Source organism: Manis pentadactyla, chromosome 5, assembly GCF_030020395.1.
Source record: "Manis pentadactyla isolate mManPen7 chromosome 5, mManPen7.hap1, whole genome shotgun sequence".
Taxonomy (NCBI): domain Eukaryota; kingdom Metazoa; phylum Chordata; class Mammalia; order Pholidota; family Manidae; genus Manis; species Manis pentadactyla.
The window spans coordinates 152,833,789-152,861,114 of record NC_080023.1 but is presented as its reverse complement, the minus strand read 5'-3'; the positions used below and the strand labels follow the sequence as shown (position 1 = coordinate 152,861,114).

The following is a 27,326-nucleotide window of genomic DNA, read 5'->3' as shown; positions in this document are numbered from 1 at the left end:
TCCTGCTTTTACCATCTCAGCTGCTGGTCAGGAGGTTTGGGAAGGTGACATCATCTAGCTGAATCAGCTGCTGCTTCTAGACACATTAACAGGAACTGAAAGCCATTGCCCCTTCCTCCCTGCTCCACAAGTCTCTTCAGAACCAGGCTGGGGCACAGGTATTCCACCTGCCCACAGGGTCTTGGCTAGAATACTGCTACTTGCTCTTAAAGAACTAGAAGGTGCATTTTCTTGGAGAAAGCTGTCCTCCCCATCCCTCATTTCCACCTTCATTTAGCCCTGTGACTTCGGCAAGAACTCCTGACCTTTCTGATCTCCTTTACCTAAGTCCAAGGCTCAGGCCCAGCACTGTAGAACGGGCAAACAAAAGTGTTATTTGTGGTCTTTGACCTTAAAGCATTTAGAGTTTGGTCAGGGGACAGAAAGAGCTTAGATCTCAGAGCAGAGCAGCCACCACACTATGATATACTGGATATCCCTGTTTGACCCAATGCCTGAAAAGGAAAAAAATGAGTGAAATGCATCTTTTTAAAAAAAGAAGATGAAAGTAATAAAAAGATGGCTCAGTGCCAAGCAAGTAGGACCGCAGACAGCTTACCTGCTCTCTGACTTTGCCTCTCTCAGCTTCACTGTTTTCACATATAAAATGGATGTCACCAGCTTATGTGGCTCCTTGGGTCATTGGAATACTATATAACACAGGTAAAACATTCAGCCATGCACCCAGCACCCAGGGAGTGCCCAGTGAATGGTAGCCCTGTAGATAGGTTCTCAAAAGAGGAGCAGGCCATGGAGTAAGGTGGGGAAGGCTTCCTGAAAAAGGTGGGCTTAGAACTAGACTTTGGAGCCTGGGTAGACTGTGGATTGATGCTGGCTAGAAGCAGCCTATTCAAGTGGGAAGAGGACAGACTTTGGATGCTGACACTGTACTGTGTGATCTTTGGCAAGTGATTTTACCTCTCAGAGCCTCAGTATTCTTTGTAAAATGTGGGTTCTACTGGATGCCACTTCACGGGACTGTTGAGGGGGTTACCAAGATGCTCTGTTGATAACGGAAACTGCCGAGTAGATCCCCCGGCATTTGCTATTGCCATTTCTTCTTTGGCAGAGGAGCTAGCCTGGTTAAAGGCTGCAAGTGGGACAGGAGAGGGCACAGTTACTGCTCATGCCTTCTCTCTCTGAGACAGTTCTCCCCACTGCCTCCCTGCTTCTGCCCTTGCCCCCCTCTCTCTCTTATCTGCAAAGCAATCAGTGGTCCTTCTAAAATGGGAGTCACATCCTGTCATTCTTCAGTTCAGAACCCTCCAATGGCTCTTCATTCATGAGACTAAAAGCCAGAGTGTGTACAGTGCAGGGACAGATGGAGGACAGCCCTCTAGAAATAAATGCCCTAGGCTGTTCCTTCTCAGAAGCAGCCCTGCTCCAGCTCCTGTGTCCCTGTGGGTGTGTGTGCATGGAGACCCAAGTGGACGACACAGTGGTGATGTTGTACATTCAGGACATATCATAATAGGGAAGGACTTGACCGCTGCCTTGGAGCTACCAAAGGTCATTAGGGCTGTGAAAGCAGAGGGCACTCAGGCAGGCCTTCCTCCATTCTGAGTCTGAGTCATTTCCTGAGGGATATTGGTCGTTCATTCATTTGTTCACTAACAAATGTTTATTTAGGGCCTGCCACGTATAGACACTGAGCTATAACTTGGGCATATGGTGTGAGCAAACCAAAGTTCCTGTTTTCCCTATACCAGCAAGGTCAGGAGCAACAGGCCAGTAAGAAGCTGAGCGAATGGTGATGGTGGTTTGTTTGAGGGGGGAGGTGTGGCAAAAGTGGGGAGCAGTAGTCAGAGCTTTGATACAGTTTGAAGACCAGGCCAACTGGATTTGCTGGTGCTTGGGTAATGGGTATGAGAGAGAGTGGAGTCCAGGTTTTTGGCCTGAGCAACTGGAAGGAGCTTGCTGCTGTTTAATGAGAAGGGAAAGATGTCGTGGCCAGTAAGTGGTTTCCTGCAGTGGCTGTGGAGTCACACTGACTGCGTTCAGGTTCTAGTTTGTTTGCTGTTTGACTTTGGGCAAGTGTTCATTTTGTCAGGCTTCAGTTTCCTCGAATGTAAGCCTACTATTTAGGCCATAGGCAGTTGGGTGCTGTGGAAACTAAATGGGGGTAATTTGTGATGGGCTTAGGACAGTGCCTGGTATATAGTAAGGCCTCAGTAAGAGTTAGCCCTGATCATTCTTATTGTGGAAGGCAGGGAATTCCATGACCAAGCAGACACCGGTTCCCACCCCACCTCCACCACCCCCTCAAGGAGCCCACCCTCCAGGAGGCAGCTCAGACACCATCTGTCCAGCAGAGAAAAGCCACCGGGAGACAGCTCTCTGGGGGCATTAGATAGATGAGCCCCTCCCAAGAAACCCAATCTCATTCTCAGCAGGTGCTAATCCCAGCAGCCTCCCTTGGTATCTAAACCCAGCCCACCCAGTTCCTTCCCTACCCCCATCCTGAGTCCCAGACCCTCTTCCCCTTCTCACTAACTCCAAGCTGCCACCAACACACTTCCTTACCAGATGGAGGGGCTCTGACGGGGGAGGCTACCACCCATCTGACTGATCCCAGTCCCACACGTGTATCAGGTCACCAAGGGCTTCAGGTACCACCTGTCTAGAGCGGCCTCCCCCACAGGTGCCCCGTGCCTGGGCGTGGTGCTTGATCCAGGCAGATCCAGGCTGGAGCCAGCTGGAGCCAGGGACTCCCACTGTGCCCCAGCTGCTGCCTGTCCTCCCACCCCTCCCACCCTCAGGCTGAGAAACAGGCTTAACCCTTTGGACACCACACATGTAGCCAGAGTTAGTGGTTGCAGTTCTGGGTCCAAGTATTACACTGTATGATAGATAGAAATCTGTCAAATATGACAGAGAATATCTAATGCATATGTAAAGTTTCAAGAATAGGAAAATGACCACCCGTAAACTCATCACCCAGTTTAAGAAATCAAACATTTATCAGTACCTTAGAGGCCCCTGTGTGCCCCTCTCCTCTCCAGTCACAACCATTCTACTGAGATTTGTGTTTATCACTACCTTGCTTTAAAAAGAAAAAAATTACTACATATATATGGAGAGTCATCTTATGCATGCTTTTAAACTTCATTTAAATATACTGTGTGTATTCATCTGCAATTCACTTTTTTCATTTACTATTTTGAGATCCATCAATATTATGTGTATAGCTGTAGTTCATTTTTTTTTTTTAGCTGTAGTTCATTTTTATATTGCTTTGTATGATTATGTCTCAAGTTATGTATCCTTTCTACTATCAGTGATTATTTTGGGTTGTTCCCTTATTTTTGCTATTTCAAACGATGTGGTTTTGAACATTCTGTGCATATCTTCTGGACATGCATGTTTTTCAGGACAGTGGTTCTGAGGTTTTAACTGCCCATAAGAATCACCTGGAGGACTTGTTAAGCCACAGGTGGCTGGGCTACAGCCCTGTAGTGTTTGATTCTGTATGTTTGGGGTGGGACCCTGAGAATTTGCATTTCTAACCAATTCCTGGGTGGTATTGCTGCTGCAGGTCCTGCATCACACTTTGAGAATCATTATTATAGAGTAGATACTCAGGAGTAGAATCGCCTGATGGAAGGTAATGCCTGATTGTTTTCCATGTGCTTGTGAGGACTTACACTGCCAGCAGCAGCGCTTCTCCGTGGCTTTACTTCTTTGTTAATACTTAATATGGTCAGACTTTAAATTTTTTATAGAGCTAGTAGTGGGTGTGAGATGGCATCTTGTGGTTTTAATTTGCATTTCTCAGATTACAAGTGGGGCTGAGAATCTTTCCTCACATCTATTGACCATTCATGTTTCCTTTTTTGTAGAATACCTGTTCAAGTCTTTGCTCTGTTTTCTTTTGATTTGGCTTTTTCTTGTGGATTTCTTTAGGAATTCTTTATATATTCTGAATGCAACTCTTGGCCACACGTGTTACAAATACAGGCTCTCAGTTTGTAGTATGTCTTTTCACTTTTTATATATATCTTAGATGACTAGAATTTCTTAATTTCAGTGTAGTTGAGTCTTTTCTTCTTTTGTCTTTTGTTGAAGAAGTCCTTCTTGAACCTGTGATACTAAAGACATTTGTCTATACTGTTTTCTAAAAGTTTTGAAGTTTTGCCTTTCACATTGAAGTCCTTTATAGATCTGGAATGGACTCTCATGTCACCTTAGTATTTTTGTTTGCAGAATACCTTTATTTCAGCAGGTTTTAAACATCTACAAATCTGAATTATTTATAACTTGAGTTATACCTACAGTTTATTATATACACTGCATTAATATTTCATATTGAACAAAGGTGCCCTCATTTGGAAAGACTTTTGATCACATTAAAAACCCTTCCAAGAATTTTGTTGGATTTTTTCCAGTTTTAGATGTGATAATGGTATTGTGGTTGTGATTTTTTTTTCTTTATAATTCTTTATTTTTTAGAAACACATACTGAATATGTCTGGAATTTGCTTCAAAATAATATTGGGTTGAGGGAGAGTGGTTAGGGAAGAGATGAAATCAGATTGATACTAAGTTGATAATTGTTGAAGCTAAGTGATGGTTCATTTTATCATTCTGTCTCCTTTTGTACTTGTTTAAATATTCTCGTAATAAAGAGTTTAAAGTATCCTAGGACTATTTACAGGGTTCCTTAAGAAGTAAAGCAGCATTTGTTCTTAGATCTTATTAGCCATTTGTGTTTCTTTTAGAGCCACTTGGGTCTCCATCTACTTCCAGGAGTCCCCAGTTTAAGTGTTTTTAGCAGGCAGGCAGATTAATTGTTAAGGAAAACAGGAGGAAGAATGGTAGGAGGTACAGGGAAAGAAAAGTGGGAGAAAGGAGGTTCTCAGGCTTAGTTCTAGCCCTCGTCTTAGAGCCTGACTGCCCCCACCCCTTCCAGGACTAGGTTCCTTCCCTTCCCTTTTTTCTTCCAAGGCTCTTGGGTAATTTTAATTTTAACCAGAACCTCCTTTCCCTATTATTCTGACCAGACAGACTTAACCTGGAGGTTAGAGGAGCTTCTTCATGGATCCTGGTCCCCTCCCAGGGACAAAGGGCCAGAGATGGTGGCAACCCTACTATAGTTATCACTCCATAGTTGTGTTGTTTTGGTGTCACAGGATGCAAATACTAGAGTTGTCATTTTTCTCTGATGGTGTAATAACTAGCCAAAGACCCTGTGTCTGGGGAGCCACAACTTCTCTTGAGAGAATCTCTCTCTTGTGCTTCACCTTTAAATTTATTTATTTTCTTAGAATAGGCAATACACTCATATGATTCAAAATTCAAAAGGAACGGATGTCACCACCCACCCCTATTTCCTAGCTGCCCAGCTTCCTTCTTGGGAGAATACTCTGTAGACACAGCAAACACGTGTATGTTTCCCCTGAGTTTTACACAAGTGGTTGTGTGCTGTACATACTGTTTTTGTTACCTTGATTTTCTCGCTCAACAGTGTCTCTTAGAGATATTCCTTATCAGTCCATCAAGAGCTTTCTCATTATTTTAATAGGTGCCTAGTATTCCTTACATGGTACTGTCCTCTAGTTAACCAGTTCCCAGTGGTAGACACTTTTTTTGCAGTCTTTTGCACTTTTAATAGCCTTAGTCAGTGAACAGCCCTATATATTTGGCTCATGTGTGAATGCAGGGTATCTATGGGGGATTAAATCCCTAGAAGTGGAATTACAGCAAAGGGTATATGCACTTGTGATTTTGATGGATGTCTGCCAATCTGGGCCTGTAGCAGCGTTGCCAGTTTATAGGAGCATCTTTTCTCTGTGCCCCACTTCCACTAGGACAAGATTCAGCATTTATTGAGTGCCTTCCAGTGCCAGGCCCTGGATACAAAGATAACACTTTCATGTATCAAGTGAAATTATTACTGTGTGCCAAGTGCAGGCATAATATCTGATAATATAGCCACCCAACAAGGAAGGTTTATAGATGAGAAAACTAAAGCTCAGAAAGATTTAAGAGTGTGCAATGATCACTGACCCAAGCTAGTACATGGCAGAGCTGGGATTTAAACCCAAGTTTAAATCCTCTAATCCCTGTGCTCTTAAAGAACATCCTTTGTCTCTCAAGAATAACATATGGTTTTAGAGTCTAATAAAGGTGAATAATTTGGCACAGAAAGAGTATCTGGCCAAAAGAACACTGGAAGTTGTGGTGTCCCCAAGGGCAACCCACAAGTCTGATCTGAGGCCTATGGTCTGTACTGAGTTGCCTCCCTGCCTTCCCTGGAAAGAGTTCCAAATCTGAGTAGGATTTAGTCAAAACTTTCTCATCCACAGTTGCTGTAGACAGCCAAAAGTCACTGATTTTTGGTGTGCATCGATTAGCCATGAGAGGGGCCCATAGACATAACCCATCTGCGATTAATATACTAATGACAGTATAGTTGCTGCCATTTATTGAATACCCACCATGTGCAAGATGCTGTAAACTGTATTGTTTTTTTAACCCTCACAATAATCTTGTTTGGGAAACATATTGTCCCCATTGTCCAGATTAGAACACCAAGAATAAAGCAAATTAAATAATAGTCCCAAGGTCAAATACTAATAAGGACAGAATCCAAATCCAATATCTTAGGTTTGGAAGCCCTCACTCACTCAGTCTCATGTCCATGCGTTCCCTTAGCCTCTTACACTTGCTCTATTCTTTGGTGTCCTCTCCAGAGGGTGTCTGACTTCTCCACCTCACACTGACTGCTTTAGAGGAGAGGGCTTATAGCTTCTATTTACCCCATACCCCCCACCGCTACTCCCATTGCACAGGTAGCCAAACTGGGCCTCCAGGGGATGTTCAAGGATTGACAGTGATCATTGGCAATGGCCCCCCTGATACTGTCTCAGAAAGGACCCATCTCCCAATCATATGACAAGTGCTCTTGAACACCTGTCATGTGCTCAGTTGTTCTAATGGGAGAGAAATACAAAGTTTAGGCCTTGTTCTCAACAGCTTAGATGAGGAGACTCCAAGCACTAAAGTAAATGGAAAAGACTACAAAGGTTAGAGGAGTGCAGAGGAGAGAGCAGCGTAACATACTTACAATAGTAGCATTTACTGAGCACTATGAGATAGGTCTTAGGCCTGTTTTATAAACATGGACCATAAGGCTCCGAGTTTAAGTCATGAGCCCAGGATTGCACAGCAAATAAGTGTCAAGGACTCTGAACCCTTCCATAGCCTCTCAGGGGAAAACACTGTGGGCTCTGTGCTGGGTGGCCTGGAGGCTCCAGGATCTAGATGGGCCATATATAGACAAGAAGGGAGAGGCTGAGGTGTTACAGGACAAAAAGCTGAGAGGTGGAGCTGTAATATCCCTGCAATATTACAGTTTGTGCCTTAAGCTCTCCTTTCAAATGGGGGGAAACCCAGGCTTGGGCCACAAAGTAGTAGCACAGGATTATTAACTAAAATTTGTCAAGAGCTTCTTCGTGTCCATACATGATCTGATTGAGTCTCTGACCATGGTAGGAGGTAGAAGAGGTCTTCCTCTGACCATGGAGGAAACTGAGGTCTTCTGACTTTAAACCCCAAATCCTTTACACCATCCGTGCTGCCTTCACATTCCTATATTGGAAGAACACAGGCTCTGCAATCAGACACACCTGGGTTTGAACCCCACCTCCTCCATTTTGTGTCTCTAAGATCTTAAGATTTGAAAATTGGGGAGTTACTAGGTAAAGAACAGACCCTTTGGGAAGCAAGTATATGTTAAAGGGGTGAACAGCACAGTGAGGCATAATAATCCCAAAGTTCCTGTAGTGCTTTTTTTTCAATGTACTTTCAACTCTTTGGTTTACATACTTAGAAAGTGCCCAAGAGGTGAAATGACTTGCCCAAGATCACGGTGAGTTAATAAACAGCAATGCTGCGATTAGTACTGGGTCTCTTGTCTCCTAGGAAAGCTTACTTTTTCCTAACATAATACTGCACCCCTGAGGGGGCACAGGTGGAAAGCCTAGGGAGAGTATCATAGCACTTTGGAACTGGAGAGAGGGCCTTAAAGATCATCTGGTCCATCCTCCACACTTGACAGATGAGAAAAGTGAGGTCCATGGTGCTTAATAGACATGTCCATAGTCAGATGGAGCTACCACAGAGCAGGAGTAAACCCATGTGTCCTGAGCTCAAGGTCTCAGGTCTTTTCACATTACCATGCAAAACTTCCAAATTGCCTTTTTCTGTGCAAATCCAAAGCCTCACTCCAAATGCCAGTAGTTTACAATGAGAAGAACATCAGTTTGGTTTGGGGCTTTTTTTTTCCAAATAGAATCTTTAGAATCTTGTGCTGTCTGTCTGTCCTGTCTCTCTCTCTCTCTCTCTCTCTCTCTCTCTCTCAATTCTTCTAGAAGAGAAAGAAAAAAAGCTTCAGTGAAAGACCTTGGTAAAAAAAAAAAAAAGATGAAAATTTGATAGTCTCTGGAATCTAGGGAGATCTTCAAAGCCAGGAAATAATTTAGAAACCAGTCCCCTTGCCTATCCCAGCCAGCTCACCACTTGTTCTGCCCTACTCACAATGGCCTTCAGAAGGCCCAGGCTTCCCTTGGCACCTGCATCTGGTGAACACCAACGGAAATCCCTGGTATTTTTCTTTACATGCAACCAACCATGGAGATGTAGGTCAGGCATTGCTGCCCTGGCAGTTGCAACAGCTCTAGTTTTACCGCTTGCACCTGCAACCATGTTTGCTAGGCCCCTTGGGAATGGGAAAAAAGATGTTCCCTTCCAAACAGGGATTGAATCCAAAAAGGGCCTATGTGGGTGGAGTTGGCTGGGACTTGGGAGGGTGCTGGAAGAGACCATCTGGAATGTGGGAACTAGGAGGGTGGCTCTGTCTCTTAACCCCCTTAGTATTGGATGCCTGCTGTAACTAGTAGCACAGTTGGTGGTGCCTCTGTTTAGCTCAGGTTAGAGTCATCATCAGTGACAGAGGAGACCTAGAAGGAGACCGTCCTCCCCCCTGGGCTTAATTGGGCCCCTGGGCTTGCACCTGAACCCCCACGCCTGTCTGTGTTTACGGTATTGAAGCTGCCACCCTTTGGGACCTAGCATGTTTTCATTTCTGCTCTCAGCTGTCTGGTCTCCATGGGCCTCACCTACAGGTTTGTGCATGCCCATCCGCGGCATTGCAGCCCCACGAGGTTCCTCCAGCCTGGCTCACTCCTCTTTGGCCTTTGTTCTGTTGAGCAGAGCTGCCAGTTCGGTGCCTGGCCCAAGGGAGAGCTGTCCTAGCCCCTCAGACAGGCTCTTTTTGGTCAGCCTCGCTGCACCCTTCCCAAGATTCAGTCTGTCTACATTCTGGGGAACAGGGCTGTGGTTCCAAAGCACCAAGGGGGCACCTGTGTGGCCACTCTGGCCTGGCCTCCAGTTGGCTGGCTGGTTCTGTCCTGAGCTTTCCCCTGTCATGGGCCTCATGTATATCCTTTGTAAAGGTGTGGAACCAAGATTGGAACATGTACCTTTGATCTCTAAGGTAATTCATAAATAATATGCAAATAGACATTCTTCGATTTTAATAGTTAATTTTTATGTTGATTCCGTCTGACAAGGTGATACTGGTTTTCTTTGTATAGTAGTTATAAGTTGCCTATTCATTTTGTTTTAGCATTTAGCAAATATTTACTGTCTGCTCTATGCCAAGTACCATTCCAGCTACTAAAGACATCTGCCTTCCTAGAGTTTACATTCTAAAAACACAGAGGGTGATTGGGGGGGTGGAGGGTGGCTAGGCAGCTTTTGGTATGTGTTTTTGTTTGTTTTCTTAATAAAGAGTGACTGGGAAAGGCTTCTCTGAGGAGGAGGCATGTGAACAGAGATCTGCATGACGTGAGGGAGTGAACCATGGGTAATAATCTGTGGTAAGAACATTCCAGACAGAGGGAACAAGGACAGAAGCTCCAAGGTGAGAAAGGTGTGCTTGGCATGTTTGAGTAGGAGATGAGTATGGCTGGAACAGAGTGAGCAGAGGAAGAAGTGGTAGAAGGTAAATGTTTGTGTGCCATGGTGAGACATTCTGGCTCCTCCTCTGGGTGGAAAGGGGAGGCAGTAGGGTGTTTGGACCAGACAGAGTCAAGCTGCTTTTAGAAGGATCCTTCTGGCTGCTGTGTCGTGAGGGACCATAGTGGGAAGTGAGAAGCTGGGAGACCAGTAAGAAGGTTGTCACAACAATATAGGCAGGAAATGATGTTGGTGGAAGTGGTGAGAAGTGGTGTGATTATGGATAAATTTTGAATATAGATTGAAAGGAATTTGCCGGCAGATCAGAGCTAGAGAGGACTTAGTTCCAGTCTTCAGCACCTGGAAGGATGAAGCTACTACCATTTACTAAAAAGGGAACAGATGCAGAAAAAAACAGGTTTTGGGGGAGAAATTGAGAATCTCCAATACATTTATTTAAATTTTTTAAATGTGAGTCAGTTAGTAGAAATATGTTAATAACAATGATGCATGGATAAGGCTAAAACAGTGATGACTGAAATTGTGGATGGAGTGGACCAGATATGTTTGTGCTTCCTTCTGGCTCAAAAATTCTGCTTTGGTGATTTCAGACCTCACGGTTGCGCATTCATGAAGAATGGAAACTTGAGATTCAATCTAGAATGTAAACAATGCAGAAGGAGTGACAGAAGAAGAATCCCTCTGGCCAGGCATACCTCTATTTAATTTGCAAGGACTTGGGAAGTTCTTGCAAACATCCTGGCCTCCTGGCATTGCCTCATTTACTCACTCACTCACTCACTCACTCATTCACTCACTGAGCCCCTTCTGCCTAGTAGTCCCAGGACACAGCACAGCTCTGATACCCCTTCCCTCCTAACATAAAGCAAGCTGCCTTTATCTCCACCCCCTCCCCGGCCTGGCTACTCCTTGGCCCTGCATGCGCCTGGTGGGCAGATGTGTCTGCTGAAAGTGGGCAGCCACAGCCTAGGCAGACGCTGTGCTCCCTTGGTCTCTGTCCAGCCCCACCCTCCTCCTCTTTGCCATCTACCCTTTGGGGCTTGGAGAGCAAATAACTTGGCCTCCATGAAAGCAGAAATGATTTGTCTCTTCATCCCATAGGGTTCCCATAGTTATCAAGCTGGAAAATAATCCTCAAAGGCCTTTTCCCTTGCCTTTTTTAGATGAGAAACAGAAGGCCAGAGAGGCAGGCAGCTGCCCCGTCCACATCCAATCCATCAGCAGATCTTTTCAGCTCTACTTTTCAAAATAAATTCTGAATTTGACTGCTTCTCACCAGCTTCCCTGGCACCATTCTGGCTAAGCCACCAGGGTATTTCTCCTAGAAGACTAAATCAGCTCCTCACTAGGCCTTTTGCTTCCACCATTGCCCCTGGAGGTCTCCACCCAGCAGCCAGAGGAACCCTGTTAAAACCAGTCTAATCTTGTCCCTCCCCTGTTCAGAACCCTGCAGTGTTCCCATGTCACTCAAAGGACAAGCCCAAGTTCTTAAAAAGCCCTGTTCAATCTGGCCTTTGGCTGTTGCTAGACCCTGCCGCTACCATTTTCCCCTCATTCACGAGGCCTCAGCCACACTAGTGTCTTTCCCGTTCCTGTAGCACCCCATATATATTCCTGCCTTGGGACCTTTGTACTTGCTGTTCCCTCTGCCTTTGCTCAGTTCCTTGCAATGCCTGTTTCCTCACTTCATTCCAGCCTCTGACCAAACGTCACCTCAAGAAGCTTTCCCTGACCACAGGTTCTGATCTTGCCGTCTTCCATGTTTCTCTCTAATCCCTTTCTCTCATTTATTTTCCTTTTTAGCATCATCCTACACATTTATTTCCTGTCTCTTTCCACTAAATTGTAAACTCATGCAGGTAGGAATTTTCATCTGATTTGAGTTAACTGCTTTATCCCCAGTACTTAGCATAGTGCCTGCCTTGAGTGGGCACTGAATAAAAACTTATGGAATGAATGAGTATCCAGAGCTAAGAAGGGTAGCTTGTCTGGTCCTTCCTGTAACCCCCACAGGTCAGCTCACAAAGGCATCATGGTCTGTCTTAGAAAACTCAGCTAACAGCTCCACCAAAGCTATTTGGCATCACTTTTGTTTCCAAGATAGTGACCAGCTAGAGGGAAGGACTATCCTTGCTAGAACTGGTCTTGTAGGGGCTGGGGTGGGGGTGGGGAGAAGCACAGAGCAGCCATCAGCATACCTCGCCTTTCCCACCCCCGAGGCACCCAGGGAACCAGGAGGCATGCCTCTTCCCTGTCCTCGAAGAGTCACCTCTGACTTCTGGGGCCCAGGAGTAGCGGATCCTCAGATAATGGGGGGCGGGTGGGGGGGTGAAAGGCAGAAGGAAGGAAGAGCTCAGTGACATCCTCTACATGGATCCTTTTGCACCAGCACATTCGATGTGCTCTGGAGTCAGACCCTCACTCAGGGACCAGTGAGCTCAGGCTGTCTCGGCAAATCTGAGTCTTAGTTTCCTCACTGGTAAAATGGGGACAGCACCTACTTGCAAGATTTTGAGAATTCAAGCAGCGTCTCTACTTTTTGTTTGTAGCTACAAATAATGCAACACACCATGAGACACACAAATGGGGCTACTCATTTTTAGCTATTGAAAAAAATAACAACTAACATTTATTAAGCTATTAAAAAAAAATAACAGCTAACTTTCTCCCACCCCCAACCCAGCTCCTACAAGGCAGATCCAATATTGAACATTATTGGACCATTTAATGCCTTCTGCCAAGCCTGTGATATAAGTAAGGTATTCTTACTCTATAGTCACCGGGCATGGAGCAGTAAAGGGTCTTATCCCAGGTCCCACTAGTAGGCAGTCACAGAGCTGGGGTCAGAACCCACACTGTCAGACTCCAGGGGTCAGGAGGCCTTGCACGGGAGTACCTTCACTTCCTCTGGGTCTCAGTTTCCCATCTGTTCAGGGAGGGGGTTGAACCAGACATCTCTGAACCACAGGTCATGACACATGGTTTCTGTGTGGTCCACATGGACATCAGTTGGGACAGTGGTTGTTTCTGGGGCCTCCTGGTGGTGATGGTGGGGGTGGTCTTCTGCAGTATATTGGTGCTCTAGGTGTTGACTACGAACAGCAAACCTCCAGGTGGGCCTCCTCACCAGCCCTGGCATCTTAAGGTATAAATGGTACTCCAGCTCTCCTGGCACCATTTCAGGCAGCTTGCTGTTCTGCACCTTGATGGGTGGACTGGGATGGAGATGCAACAGGGAGAAGACTAGAAGGAACTGGAATGTAGGAAATGCAACCCTGAAGGAGCCTTCAGCTCTGAGTCTTCTGTTACAGGGGGGCTGTGAATGAGCGCTCACATTTACAGTGGGGGGAAGGGTGTTGCCAGGATTTACTCCCATCCCCAAACCCTCCGGAGTGCCTTCTGCTGTGGAATTTCAAACATTTCCGATCAGATAAAGGTGGCTGAAAATACCCGGGACTTGTTTGGACTAGTTGGAGGTAGTGCTGGGTTGAGGAGGTTGAGGCCACAAGGGCAGAACCCGGCAAGGTCTGGCCCCTCTAATGTCACAAATGTGCCTGTTGGAGTCCTGCAGGTTTGAGGGCAAGGCTCTCAGCAGGCTTTGAGGTGAAGGGGGATCAGACCCTTTTGTGGCAACAAGTCCTATTCCAGAATGTCGCCTCTTAGCCTTCCACACTAATGTCGGATCTTTTGGGTAGTCCCAAGAGAGACCCTGGGTAGTTGGTCACCCGCCTAGGAGTGACTTTCAGCCTCCTCACTCTGCAGCACTAGTAGCAACTCTTTGAGATGATCCCCTTCATTTGACAGATGGGGAAAGTCCCAGACTTCCCCAGGATCCCAGACAGAAATGGACTCACCCCAAGTGAGCCGGTATAGAGCTGGGACACGAAACCCACATCTGCTGACTCGCAGCCCGGTGCTCTTTTTCACAGCGTGCAGCACTGATCATCTGGGTGGGAACAGCTTTGGGTGGAAAGGAGGAGGCTGTGGCTGCTTTGGACCATGGAGTACTTAGAGGCATAGACCCCAGAAGGAAGCAGAGTTTTAGGGAGGGATTGGCCCCAGAGACCAAGCCTCTGTTCCTTGTAGGTTGCTATCCCAGTCCGTCTTGCCTGTTGTCAACACAGTGCAAAGATGTATTCAGAATCTTCTTGTAGCTTCCTATCCCCCTTCCTGAGCCTGGGAGAACTTGATGATTGGGGATTCCTGGGCACCCTGCCCAGTTGCCTGGTGTCTTGGGGCCTCTTCCTAATTTTACCAGGCAGTGAGGATGGGGATGAAGAGAGAGGGAACTGGCCTTTCTTTCCATCTCACTCTCCACCAGTCAGCCGTACTGGTCAGCACCTTCTAGGCCCCAGCACTGAGCTAGGCCTGGGGAACAGAGCTCATGACCAAAAATGAGTAGCTCAACAAACTGGAAAGAGAGCTGAAGGAGACTCGGAGGCAGAGAGCAGAAGGCCTTCTTGAAGGAGTGGCCTGTAGGTTAAGACCTGAGAGAGATGTAGGAGAATGTTTGGCAGAGGGACCAACACAGGCAAAGGTCCTGAGACTGAACAGAACGTGGTATGTGAAGAATGGAGCAGCCTGGTCCTAGACAAAGCTGAGGAATCCTGCAGCGTCTTGCAGATCAGACAGAAGGCTCTCAAGACTCCAGCCAAGCCTTGTACTAATAGTAAGAGCAGTAATAATAGCTAACATTTACTCAGAGTCTATGTGCCTGCCATGCATAGTTAAGAGCTTTACATGTATCACTATTGAATCTTCATAGTGTTCTTGTGAAATAAGTACATTTTTAATCCCCACTTTATAGATGGTCCAAAGCTAAACATCTTAGTCTAGTTGCAAGACTATTGGGCCCCTGCCTACTCTCTGCTCTGGCAGTCCAGCTTGCTGGGAAAGTGGAAGTTACTTTTTCACCAGCCTTGGCCTCATCCAGATAGTGCTGCCATTTTACAAATGAGGAAATTGATACTTGGAGAGGAGCAGGACCTGGTCCAGGGCCCAGAGCAAGGCTAGCAAAACCTCCTCTGCCAGCCTGTGTTGCCTCCCTGGGCAGCCCCTGGGACAGAGTTGGAGGAGAGCAGCAGAGAGGACCAGAACCAAGGCCAGCCAGTGGGGGGAGGTAGAGGAAAAGAGGCAAACGTTTTCCAACAGAGCTTTCCACTCAGGAGGGAGGTGACCCCTTATCACAAGTGTGTAAGCAGAGAGTGCCCTAGAGGGGACCGAATTTCCATGCACATGGACTGTCTGCAGTGAAACAGACCCACTGTGTGACCTGGGCACTCCACCTTTCTGAACCCCATATGGGAAATGAGAATGAGTATGTCGTAAGACCTTTTGCTCCTTAGACCCTCTCACCCTGGACACTGGGAGCAGAATGAAAAGCTGTGACCATCTACTTGTGAAAGAATAGGAAGTCACCAAGGATGAGATGACAGAGGGTTGAGGATGAGGGGAGGCCTCAGAATTCCTGGGAATGAATGTACGTGAGCATGTTGCAGTCCCCTAGGAGCCATTAAGTGTTTGGGCTCTGCAACCAGACTGCCTGATTCAAATCCCAGCTCTGCTATTTATAAACTGTACGACCTTGAAGAGGGTCAGTTGACCTCCCTGTGCCCTTTCCCTCATCTGTACCATGGAGAGTGGTAATGGCACTTACTGGGTGGGGTTATTGTGAGGATTAAGTGAATTCATATACCCAACGAAGCTCTCAGCCCCATGCCTAGTATATGGTAAGTGCTCAGTAAAGATCAGCTATCACTCCCATGGAAGGAGGTTGTGAGCTCTTAGATGAGCATCTGTGCCCCCAATAAATACTTTTCTGAATTTTGCTTCTGTGCCTCCAAGACTAGCTCCCTGATTCTGAGCCGAGGAGGTGGGGAGCCCACGCTTGCACTGCTGGTCCCGATAGCTTTCTCAATTCCCCTGTGGAGGTGTTATCTCCTCCCAGCACAACCACTTCCTCTTCTGAGAAATGAGCACATCTGTCAGGCTTAGCTTCTTAGAACTAGTGGTGGGGGTGTGGCAGGGGAGGAGAGGCTGGCAGCTGACAGGGGCAAAGTTGGAGAAAACATGAAGTTTGCTGTGAGGATGCCTCCAAATAGCCCCTAAAGCCCAGATGGCTTGAGCTTCCCATTGATACTCTCTTCAGCCAGTAACACCAGGGTCACCTAGCTTTACCAAGGGCTTTTATTCCCTGATTTCACCACCCACTGCTTTGTGAGGTCAAAGCCGAGAAACTGAGGCTTAGAAGTAGAGAGGTTTGGTTGGCACCCACATCTGAGCTGGCTAGACTGAAGTGTCAGCCCCAGCAGTCTGGCCACCCATCTCTTTGCCCCTGTCCCACTTAACTGCCTTTCTTGGGTTGCCTACATCCAGGTCCATGTTTCCCCTCAACCCAGGCAGAGGAGAGAGAGGCTGTGTTCCTCTCACATTACTGAGGCCAACAGCTCCCCTAGGAAAGCCAAGGGAAGTGGATTCCAACCACAAACCTCACTTCTTCCGAGTCTCCACCTGCAGCTCCCTGCCCAGAGAGTGATAAGCCTCTCCATTTGCCCCAGCCCCCTCCCTGACATCTCCCAGGGATCTCCTAACAGCTTTGTTTGTTAGCAAGCATTTATCATCCTCAGGGAAACTGAGGCCAGGAGCAGAAAGTGAATGTGCAAGTGGCTCATGGCCTGCCCATGCAGGACTGTGGCAAGGCTAGAGCAAGGTACAGTCCTGATGGTCCTGGCACTTTCCCTGGGCTGCTGGGAGCCCCTTCCTCTTCTCCACCTACCTCTTTCCCGAAATAACCAAGCAGGAAGGAAGTGGTGGGCCTGGGCCCTTCAAAGTCACCCTAGAGGAAGGAAGGGCCTGTCTGGCATAGGCGCTTGTTCTCCACTGAAGCCAGGAAGGAAGGGTTTCACTTTCCCTCCTGGTCTTCGTCACATCCTTTTCCTGTGGCACCCAGTTCCACGCAGCTGGCTGGGGGCCAGAGCTCATTCATTCAGCTGGTGGCCACAGGCCACCTTCTCGCTCCAAAAAGGACACAGAAGATGCCCTGGCCAAGAATATGGGGTTCATTGCCACACATCACATACTGGGGCTTGAAACTGGCTTCCCCACTTACACTTTGCGCAGGTCTTTTAGTTTCTCCGAGTCTTAGTTTACTGGGCTTCAAATGGGGACCACCTTCAGCAGCAGGAGTGCATGTCCCTGGCCCACAGGACCCTGAGAAGTAGTGTCCTTTTGAAAGTGAGCCAGGTGCTGTATTGGGGTGAGGAGCGAAGGCACTGGAGCCAGTTGTTGGTGCGGGCAACACAGCCAGGTCACCAGCTCACTGTATGACCTTGGGCAAGTGACAGATCGCCTGTGGCCTCAGGTCAGCAGCTGCATTATGGTTAACAATAGGACCTGCTGCCCGACAGAACGTGGACACGGCTCTGAACTAATCCATGAAAAGGGCCGAGAAGAGTACCTTTCAGGGTAAGTGTTCAGGAAACGTGAGCTGCTGGTGCCACCGCTGCAGAGGTTACCTCCTCTGTGGGCAGGGAGAGCAGGGCCTGAGATGGCAGGGTTGGACCTCAAAATAAGCAAGAGGCCAGAACTCAGATCCTAGCCCTGCCACTTCCTAAATAGAGACCATGGGTGAACAAACTCCAAAGCCTCCGTTTTCACATCTGTAGAACAGGATTATTGGTAAACATTATGAGGATTAAATGAAAGTAGTCATTCATTTGTTCATCTAAAATAAATTCATTTAGAATGGCACCTGCTGTGTTCCAGGTATAACACCAGGTTCTGGATATACAAAGAATAATCACTCAAGTGATTATGACTGTGCATGTCATCAGGGAATATGTCCTAATAGAGGTGAAGTGCTTTAGTTCAGTGCCTGGCACAGGCAAAACATTCAGATGTGTAATAAAGGTCAGCTTCCATAACACAGGTATTACTTTATTGTTATTTAACAAGTGAGGACGCTGTGGGCCAGAGAGATGGAGTAACCTACTCAGTCACATCGCTAGGAGGAAGTGTGGAAACGTGGGAGGCAGAGAGGAGAAGGATGGGAATTAGAGGACTGGTCAGCTTCATTCAGGGACTGCATTTCACCCCTGGCAAGATGGTGGTCCCCTGGCACCTGAGCTGGTGCCCTGAGGCATTCTTGGGCCAGGTTTTTTCTTCTCCTTCTCCAGGATTGCAGGCGGCTGCAGAGTGACCCACACTGTTCAGTTGGCTACCTCTGGGCAGACATCTAGCTGAAGTCAGTCTGGCCTGAAATGAGGATGGGCCTCTCATTTCAGACATGGGTCAGACTTCGTCCCTGTCTGAGCTCCCAGACAGATAGGGGAGACTGACACATAGACAGAGGGCCTCAATTAGGGATGCCCTGACTCCCCTTCCTGCCTCGGCCTTTGCACTTGTTGCTTCTGCTGGAACGTGCTCTTTCTTACCTAAGATTTTTAATCCTCCTTTGACTACCACCACCTTGTCATTCAGGTCTCAGCTCAGTCCTTACTTCCCAGAGGAAACTCCTCTGACCACTCTACCTACATCAGTCCCCCAGGTATTCTCTGTCCTCTCCCCATAACTTTTTTGTTGTTGTTATCATTAATATACAGTTACATGAGCAACATTATGGTTACTAGACTCTCCCCTTCACCAAGTCCCCACCACAAACCCCATTACAGTCACTGTCCATCAGCGTAGTAAGATGCTATAGAGTCACTACTTGTCTTCTCTGTTATTCTGCCTTCGCTGTGCTCCCCCACATTATGTGTGCTAATCGTTATACCCCTTTTCCCCCCTTAATCCCTGTAACTTTTTATCTTCAAAACCCCATCGTTTCTGAAGTTGTCTTGTTTCTTATTAATCTGTCTAATCTCCCATTAGGAGAAAAAAGTGTTTCTCAACCTTTTTTCCTTTATCACCACCCTCATAGGAGTCTTTCTTAGACATTTTTGTCCTAATTGCCCTCCCATGACATTTGAATACCACAACTGTGCTGTGTTATCTCCTTACGTGCTGTGGCCCCGTGGAGAGCCACAGACCACTGTAATATCCAAGAATTGTTTGCTTTGCCCTCTCAGAGGTGATCCCACTCCAGCTGAGAATGCATGGATTAGAACACAAGCCTCATGAAAGCAGGGACCTTGTTTGTCTTGTGCATTGCTGCGTCTCCAGCACTGCTGTTGGAGCATGGTATGCGCTCAGTAAATATTTGTGGTGTGAGTGAAAGTCCAAAAACCCTGCAAACAGAGGAGGCGTTCATCACAAAGTTGAAAGAGGGACAAGTAGAGAAAGGCCTCTTGGAGGACAGGACTCCAAAATGGAATCTTATAAGCTGAGTAGCAGTTGGCTAACTGAGGAAAGGAGATTGGGGAGGTGACCAGTTAGAGGACACAGAGTTGGCAAAGGCAGAGGTATAAAGCACTCTGAACTCTGTGCGGTGGGGCCATTCCATGTGTCTGGCCAGGTCTGTTGGAAGCAGGACCTTGAAAGTGGTCCCAGCCTTGGCTTCTCCTGGGGATACTGGTTCTTGTCTCAGTGCTCTGAAGGGCACCGAAGGCAAGTCAGGAAACCCCAATTCCTAGTCCAAACTCTTACCACAAACCGGCCGGGTGAAACTAGATGGGCAGGTGGATTGGCCTTGCTGATTTGGGAGTCTGCCTCGCTAAGAGTCCATGATCTTCCTGTGGAGGTCATTAGCTATTGTCCTGAAAATCCCCACATGGATCCTTGTGGTAGTGGTCACAACTACCAAGAGAAACTTCTGCCACTTTAAGTGGGAGCTGAGGATGTGTCTCAGGCCCAAGTCTCCTGAAAGCCTCTGTAACATCAGAGCCCTCCCTGCAACCCACCACTACATCGCCTCTCCCTGCCTGCTGTGCCAGCTCTGCTAAAACCAGTGGCAGCCCCTGAGGAGCAGTGGGGACTTATCTCTGCTTTTCCAGACTGGGGCTGCTCTGCAACCCTGTTTATTTATCCAGAGCAGCCGCCCGCTGAGAAAATGGCTGTGTTTGTTTCCAAGTGTGCCGTGTGAACCATGGGCTAAATATACCCACACCACTGCCTCCCCAGCACCCGCCCTGGAACAGCACGCCCCATTTCCCTAGTGCTCTCTCTGCAAAAGCAATCCCCAGAATCTGCCACCTTCGGAAATCCTACTCCCGCTCCCCAAGAGAAGGAGCTCCTGAAATGGAAATGAAGGCTGTCCTAGCCAGGAATGCACGAGTGGGGGCTGGGCCCAGCAGAGCCTTGTTCTCTGTGGCACAGAAGTGAGAATGTTCCCTCCACCCTGGAATGGCTGTTCCTGGACAGTGAGTGCTTTGTGCCCTTGCAGGGACAGGGCCTGTTTACTCCAGCCCAGCCCAGAGCCGAAAATTCCCTGTAGCTGCCAGTCCTTGACTTCAGGAAAATTCCCATCAAGAGAGCCAGGCCTCTCCCACTTTGGCTGCGACCCCAGTGTCCTTGGTTTCTTATGGGACATTTGGCCCCTTGGGATAACCAAGGCCTTCTGGCCAAGGCCTCATTTCTCTGATGCGCCCCACAGCCCAGGACTGTCCCCCACCACAGATCAATGTTTTTATGACTCTACCTGGCCTGTTTCACTTGGGACCAGAAAAATCAGAACTCCAATAAGAATTTTCTTGCCTGCCAGCACCCATTTAGGTAGTCCAAATGAGCAAGGGGAGACAGGGAGGCAGATCCACACCAGCCATGCCTGGGCAGCGACAGAGCCAGAGGGGAGGCTGGCTGCTGCAGCCACTGCCCTTCTCTCCCCAGACCCAGGGTCCCCTCATCCCCCACCCCAACATCCAGTGTTTCTGCACCACAGATAGGAGGTCCTCCCCAGCGTCCCACATAAGGAAGGGTCCTGTTGTAGCAGCCCTCCCTCTGGGGTGGGCAGTCTGGGCTCTCACCCTGGCTCTGCCATCTGGTAGCTGGCTGACTCCAGGCAAGGTCTTCTCTGTCCTAAACCTCAGTTGTCTCATCTGTGAAATGGGGCTCACATTTCTACGTCTGACGGTTCTGATGAAGGTGAAATGGGACAACAAGGCCTGGCACTTGGTAGACACACAGTACCTTCATTCTGCTCATGTATTTATTGAGCACCAACTATGTGCCAGATACTATTCCGGCATTGGATATATAGAAACAAGACAGGATCTCTGACCTCATCAAACCACATCTAGTGCAGAACACAAACAAAAACAAAAACAAAGTGTAGAATCTGGTTATGAAAAATGCCAAGAAGAGAAATAAAGCATGATAAGGGAACAGGTAGAGAGAGATGAAGTTGGGTACCATTTTAAACAAGGTGGCCAGGGATAGGCCTCTCTAAGGAGATGAAACGAGCAGAGTCAGGAGTGAAATGAGGGAGTGAGGCAGGTGATGATCTGGGGTTAGGCGCTTTGAGCTGTTGGAGGAACAGCAAGGAGGCCAGTGCAGCTGGGGTGGAGTGTGCAATGGGGAGGGGCCAGGTCCCACTAGGCCTTGCTGCCCATGGTGACTAGTAGGGACTTTATTCCAGGTGTGATGGGAAGCCTTCGGAAGGGTGAGAGCTTTGAGTGACATGGTCTGAATGAGGGGCTTCCCTATCTGCTTCCTGTAGTTTCCTTTTCCCCTAGAGATGGTAAGCTTTCTGGTTAGGGCTCTGGCTTATGCTACCTCCCTAATGGCTTAATAAATGCAGAGGATTCTTTTAATCAAATTGGCAGATCAGTGCCCATGACACTGGGTTTCTAAGTGCCAGAGAAAGTTGTTGGAGGTCTTTAAGCACAGGAGTGCGATGATCTGATCTATGTTATTAAAAATCTCTGCGTAGAGCATGGACTGAGGGAGTTATCAAGACCAGAAGTGGGGCCAGGCAGGTATCAGAGTGAGCAAACTGGCTGGGTGGGACCCCGGGCCACCTGGAGATGGCAGGTGCTGTCTAAGGAATCAACCACCACTCAGCCACTTGGGCCCAGGAGGAAATATGGGTCCATGGTGTGAGCTCTTGGTAGAGAGGAAAACATGGTCTCTGGAACCAACCAGTGTTCCTCACTCCCTAAACACTAGCGTACTCATTCTATGTACCAGCCACCAGGTTTGGCTTCTGGTTCCACCACTGACAGAGCTGTGTGACCTTACCAAGTCCCTCGGCCTTGAGATGCCCAGCTTCTTGGTCTGTAACTGGGGCGAGATAGCCCTGCACTGCAGTGTTGTTGTGGATTAAAGGACAAATGGGGTGCAAGGTAAAAGGGTGTTCCAGGCTTCCCCTCCCTGCCCCAGTCTGGCTCCACCCTGAGCGGGGTGATTTAACCCACAGCCTCTCCTCCGTGGCAGGTGCTTTCCTCCTGACTAGCTCCAGGGCAGAGGGCTGCTGCTCTCCTCCTGGCCCCAAGTCACACCCCCTGGGGGCACAGGGACAGGGCCTCTTAGACCCCATCCCAGTCCTGCATCACTGTTACCTCCTCTGTTCTTCCCTGCTCTGCCCACTCATCAGTCTGTCCTGGCCAGGGGGAAGGAGCTCCTGGCCCACAGTCCCCAAACCTGCTAAGCCCCTAATCACTCAGGAGTTTAGCTTTTTTCTCCTTCCCTAAGACTCAGCTCCAAGCTCCTTGTGGCTTCCAGACCATGCATGATTTGGTTCTCACTCAGCCCTGCAGCCCGTCTCCCCTGGCCCCTGCTGTCCTGCACTCTGCTCCAGTCACTTGGCCTCCTGTCATGCTGTTCCCTGCCCCTGCCCATCTCTTTCCCACCTTAGGTGCTAGTGTACCACTTCTTAGCTGTCCGACATTGGACAAAGCTCTTTCCCCACCTTGCAACTGCTTCCTCAGTCATTTCCAACAAGGAGGACTTAACCTTTTTTCTGGCTCAGAGTGGGCACAGATGGCCCCCTCCCCCAACCCACCCATTCACACGACTGTCTGAGGACTCAGACCGCACCTTCCCTTCTTTCTCTTCCTGCAGGACACTTTTGTGGAACTCTACGGGAACAATGCAGCAGCGGAGAGCCGGAAGGGCCAGGAGCGCTTCAACCGCTGGTTCCTGACGGGCATGACTGTGGCTGGTGTGGTTCTGCTGGGCTCACTCTTCAGTCGGAAATGACCAGACACTGACTACCCTCCCACCACCCTCCCACCTCCGTCTTTCCCCCACCACATCCCTCTGTCCAGCCACCATTGCCACCAGGAGAACCACTACATGCAGCCCATGGCCACCTACCCATCACAGGGTTGGGCCTAGACCTGGTCCCCTGCAATTAGTTTTCTAGAATCTACCATGCTTATGTGAGAGCTGCCTTCCCTCACACTTCAGTTCTCCCGGCCTCAAAACCCTCAGAGTTTCCCCAAAATCTCCATGGAAGCTAGCAGGTATGGGGAGATTTTTGGCTGGGGGCTGGAGGTCCCTGCCTGATTGGTGGAACCCCCTTATCCCTTAGCCTCCCACGAATGCTTTCCTGCCAGGGAGCTGGAAAGTTTTCTGACCCTTTTCCCCAGAAGGAGAGACTTGCCTTTGTTTTGATGTTTGTGGCCTCAGAATTGATCATTTCCTATCCCCTGTAGGACTTGGGCTCCCCTTTTTTTCATCCCCAACCCCCAAGAGCCGCTTAGGGGCCACTTCTGACTAAGTAGAGATTCAGGCTGTTGGGATAAAGAAACAAGGACCAGGACCCCCTCCCCCCCTCTGGCCTGGCCAGAGTCCCCTGGAGGCCTCTGACTAGATGCCAGCCCCACCCGTCCAGGAGGGAGGGTGCAGGAAGCACCCCATGCCAAACCTAGGGTGGCCCTTGCAGTTCAGCACCATCCCAAGTCCCTGCCCTTTGCCCTCTCCTGGCTCCCATGACCATGACTGAGGGACCAACTGGGCCCAAGACTGGTGCCCCAGAGCTGTTGATGGCCTCAGCTGCCTCGCTTTCTGCAAGTTAGCCTGTGGTATCTTTACCTTGGGCTGCTGCCCATGGGGTCCACGGGTTGAGGCCTTGGCCCAGAGGTGAACGGGAGCTATGGGGGGCAGCTGTGGGAGCCCTAGGGTCTTCCCTACCTCAGGCAGGAGGGGCAGAAGGAGAGCCTGGTGTACCAAGCGGGGCTGGCAGGAGGCACCTAACAGATTTGTGCCCCACCCCCACTGAGCCTGGCAGCAGGGCTGCCAAGGTCAGAGTGGCCTGGCCAGGAGCCCTTCAGGCCTCCCTCTCCCAGCTCCACCCATGGCCTGTCTCACCCCTGGGGGTCCTGGCCTAGCCCCGGCCACCCCGGGCTCTCTGCTGTACATATTCGAGACTAGTTTTTATTCCTTGTGAAGATGATATACTATTTTTGTTAAGCGTGTCTGTATTTATGTGTGAGGAGCTGCTGGCTTGCTGTGCGTGTGCACGTGGAGAGCTGGTGCCCGGAGATTGAACAGCCTGATGCTCCCTCCCCTCCCCTGCCCTGGTCCGGGGAAGCCAGCCAGGGGTCCTGGCTCCTGAGGGGCACCTGTCCCTCCCCCAACCCCCACCCCACACTTGTTCCAGCTCTTTAAAATAGTCTGTGTGAAGGTGAAAGTGCAGTTCAGTAATAAACTGTGTTGACTAAGTGAACAAAAGGTCTGGGCTCCTGTGTGCTGCGGGACCGGGGAAAGAAGGGGCTGCTCAGCTGGCAGAGAGGATGCAGGAGAGTGGGTGCCGGGCTGGCTGTGCTGGCTCTGCTGCCCTCCGGGACGGCTTTGGGTAAGTCCCTTCCACCCTCCGGGCCTGAGTTTGTCCACCTGTACGTTGACGGGGTTTTTATTGAGCACCTGCTGTATGTGGGCACGGGCTGTGTGTGAACAGGACACAGTCCTTGCCCTCCCAAAACTGACATTCTGGTGGCAGGAACAGATAGCTGCTTGGCAAGTATTTACTAAGCCCTGCTCTACACAGGCACAGTCCTAGGCACTGGGGATTCTGCAGTAAACCAAGCCCTTCCTTATCAGATCTTCATTTTAGTGGAGGAGACAGACCAAGGGTGGCTCTGTCTGTCACAGGGCAAACCTGGAAACAGGGCAGCCATGAAGAACAACGGCAGGACAGACAAGACCCAGCAGGAAAGGAGGTGAGGAGGGGTCAGACTAGAGATACACTGTAAAGGAAGGACCTACATACAAGATTTGCTGATGAATTAGAGATAGCCTTAGAAAGCGAGGATGATCTGAGTTGTTGGAATAGTGACGCCATTATAATTAGGAAACTGAAGCATGCATCTTGAGGCCAGTGCAACCCAAAAAGCTCACGAGTGCTCCAACAGCCTTTAATACAAGAGAAGAGCTTGGGCGGGAGCCAGGAGTCGGCGAGGGGGTCCCTGGAGGAGGTGACATCAGCCCAGGGCCTAAAGAGTATTTAAGAGTAACTGAAAGGAGCAGGGAGGAAGAAGAGTGATCCAAATGCACACAATGAGAGTAGTTTTCTTCAGGCTAAAGGGAGGTTGGCGTGTCTGGAGCTGAGAGGGGGCTCCTGGGCCAAGATGATACACTGAGAGGTAGAGTGAGGGGACTGAACTTGATCCTGAGGGCAGTCAGAGCCTAAGGAAGGCTGTAAACCAGGAGGGGGACCACCGTGGAAGTCGGAAGACCAGTGAAGCCGCCAACCCGTGTTTTGGTTAATGCTCTAGTCCCGCAGGTGGACAGGCCGGCTGTGTATCCTGGTCTTGTGGTCTTGTGACTTTCGACAAGTTACCTAATCTATGTCCCAACTTTCCCCTCTGTAAATGGGTATGACTGCAGGAGCCAGATCATGCGATTTGGGTTAAGATCTAAAGAGATAACCCAACAGTTTGCGGGAGGCCTGGGTGTTGCCCGAGGGGCGGGGAGTGAGGGCGGCAATGATGACCATCGGTCGGGCTCACCAGAAGAAGGGAGGAGGTGCACCTCACCGAATCCCACGCAGCTGCAGCCGGAGGTCCGAGCGAGGTCTGGGGAAGCCAGCCAGGCCTACAGGGGCGGGCGCTCCCGCTGGGGGCAGGGCTAGGGAAGGACCTGGCCCGGGGGCTCCGCCCACCCGCTTTCAGGAGAAGGCTTGACTGTCCCCTGGTGGCCGGGGTTTGCGACCTGGAAGCCATGCCCACCCCTAAGCTGCCCTTCCGTGACACCCACGACCCTCCCGGCCAGTGTGCTCCGGTCCTCCATCCTCCACCCTGCCTATCGAGAGGACCTCAACTCTCCCAACCCTTCGGTACCGATTCAGAGCTTGCTACACCTTTGCCAGAGCTCAGGACCACCTCTCTCCTTCCTTAATTTAAGACCAAAGCCTCCAGCCCCTCCCCACCGACATGTTCCTGTCCCCTGTCCCCCACCCTACCCACTCAAGTCCTTCCCCAGATTATTGATATCCTTTTCACATACAGGCAAATACGTAAATACAAATACATTTTGGTCCTCCCTTTTTTTTTTTTACACAATAACTTGTAGACACACTTTGCCTTGCATTTTTCACCTAAATAATATATCTTACAGACGTTTCCATATTTACACGTGAATCCCCATGTACTCATCACGCAGTTTCAACAGTTATCAACTCATGTGGGCTTCAGTCTTTTTCTAGCCGTGTTGTATTCCATAAATTTCTTAACCAGACCTCTAACTCAGTGATTACCAACCTTATACATGCCATGGTATATGCCTAAAATATTGGAATTGCACACTGAAGAAAAGCTGGAAGGGGTTTGGATTATCTATGTGGGTCCTGCGGAAAAATTCATTCCACTTCTATATGTTGTTTTATGATGAGAGAAATGAAATACAATATATTTTATAGAGAAGATGTGAAGTTTTAACTTTGATTAAAACACCCAAATACATCATTTAAAAATTTATTTCTTAAGAAACTTGGATCTTGTTCTGTGAACACACCTTTTTATGAGCTTTTGTGATCAAAATGAGTCACACAACTCCTGATCAAGGCTTACTAATGATGATCTCTTCACATTCTTCGTAATCAGCATTGACAGGAGACTTTGAGACCTCAAGTAGATGATAGAAAAATGTTAACTGTTCCAAAGCTTGCAATTGAAATTTTATTTAAAGGCCACACTAGTTCTTCCCTTTCTTTAACTGACAAATATAAGATTGTAATCAAGTAGACATCAAATCCAAATGAACTTTTTCATTTTAGGATATTTTAAAACAATGATGAGTTCCAGAACACAGGAAATGACATAAAGCTTTCAGCACCCACCCACCCCATCTCCCTTTTTTTGAGAAAATTATAACTCTTATTAACACTGGGAAGGCTGTATAGCACAAAGGAAGGGAGGAGAGAAGGAGAGAGAGAGGGGAAGGACTTTGTGGTAAGACCATTTAAATTTCATGAGAATTCACAAGGCTCT

General features: G+C 48.6%; 1 protein-coding gene and 1 long non-coding RNA gene across 6 annotated transcripts in view; one reads left to right on the top strand and one right to left on the bottom strand.

Annotated features, from left to right (window-relative positions):
• The window catches only part of BCL2L1 (BCL2 like 1), a 44,898-nt gene extending 20,328 nt beyond the window's left edge, over positions 1-24,570 (top strand). For all 5 annotated transcript variants that reach the window (XM_057502871.1, XM_036924773.2, XM_036924772.2 and 2 more), the window contains exon 3: positions 22,957-24,570. In XM_057502871.1, coding sequence (XP_057358854.1) covers positions 22,957-23,094 — 138 coding nt within the window. In that variant the 3' untranslated portion in view covers positions 23,095-24,570. The remainder of the gene's footprint in view (positions 1-22,956) is intronic.
• Positions 17,935-26,797, bottom strand: LOC130683880 (uncharacterized). Its single transcript, XR_008997922.1, has 3 exons — positions 25,848-26,797; positions 19,151-19,247; positions 17,935-18,273 (listed from the first exon to the last, which is right to left on the bottom strand). It is a non-coding gene; the product is annotated as an uncharacterized LOC130683880 (long non-coding RNA).
• Positions 26,798-27,326: the final 529 nt, after the last annotated feature.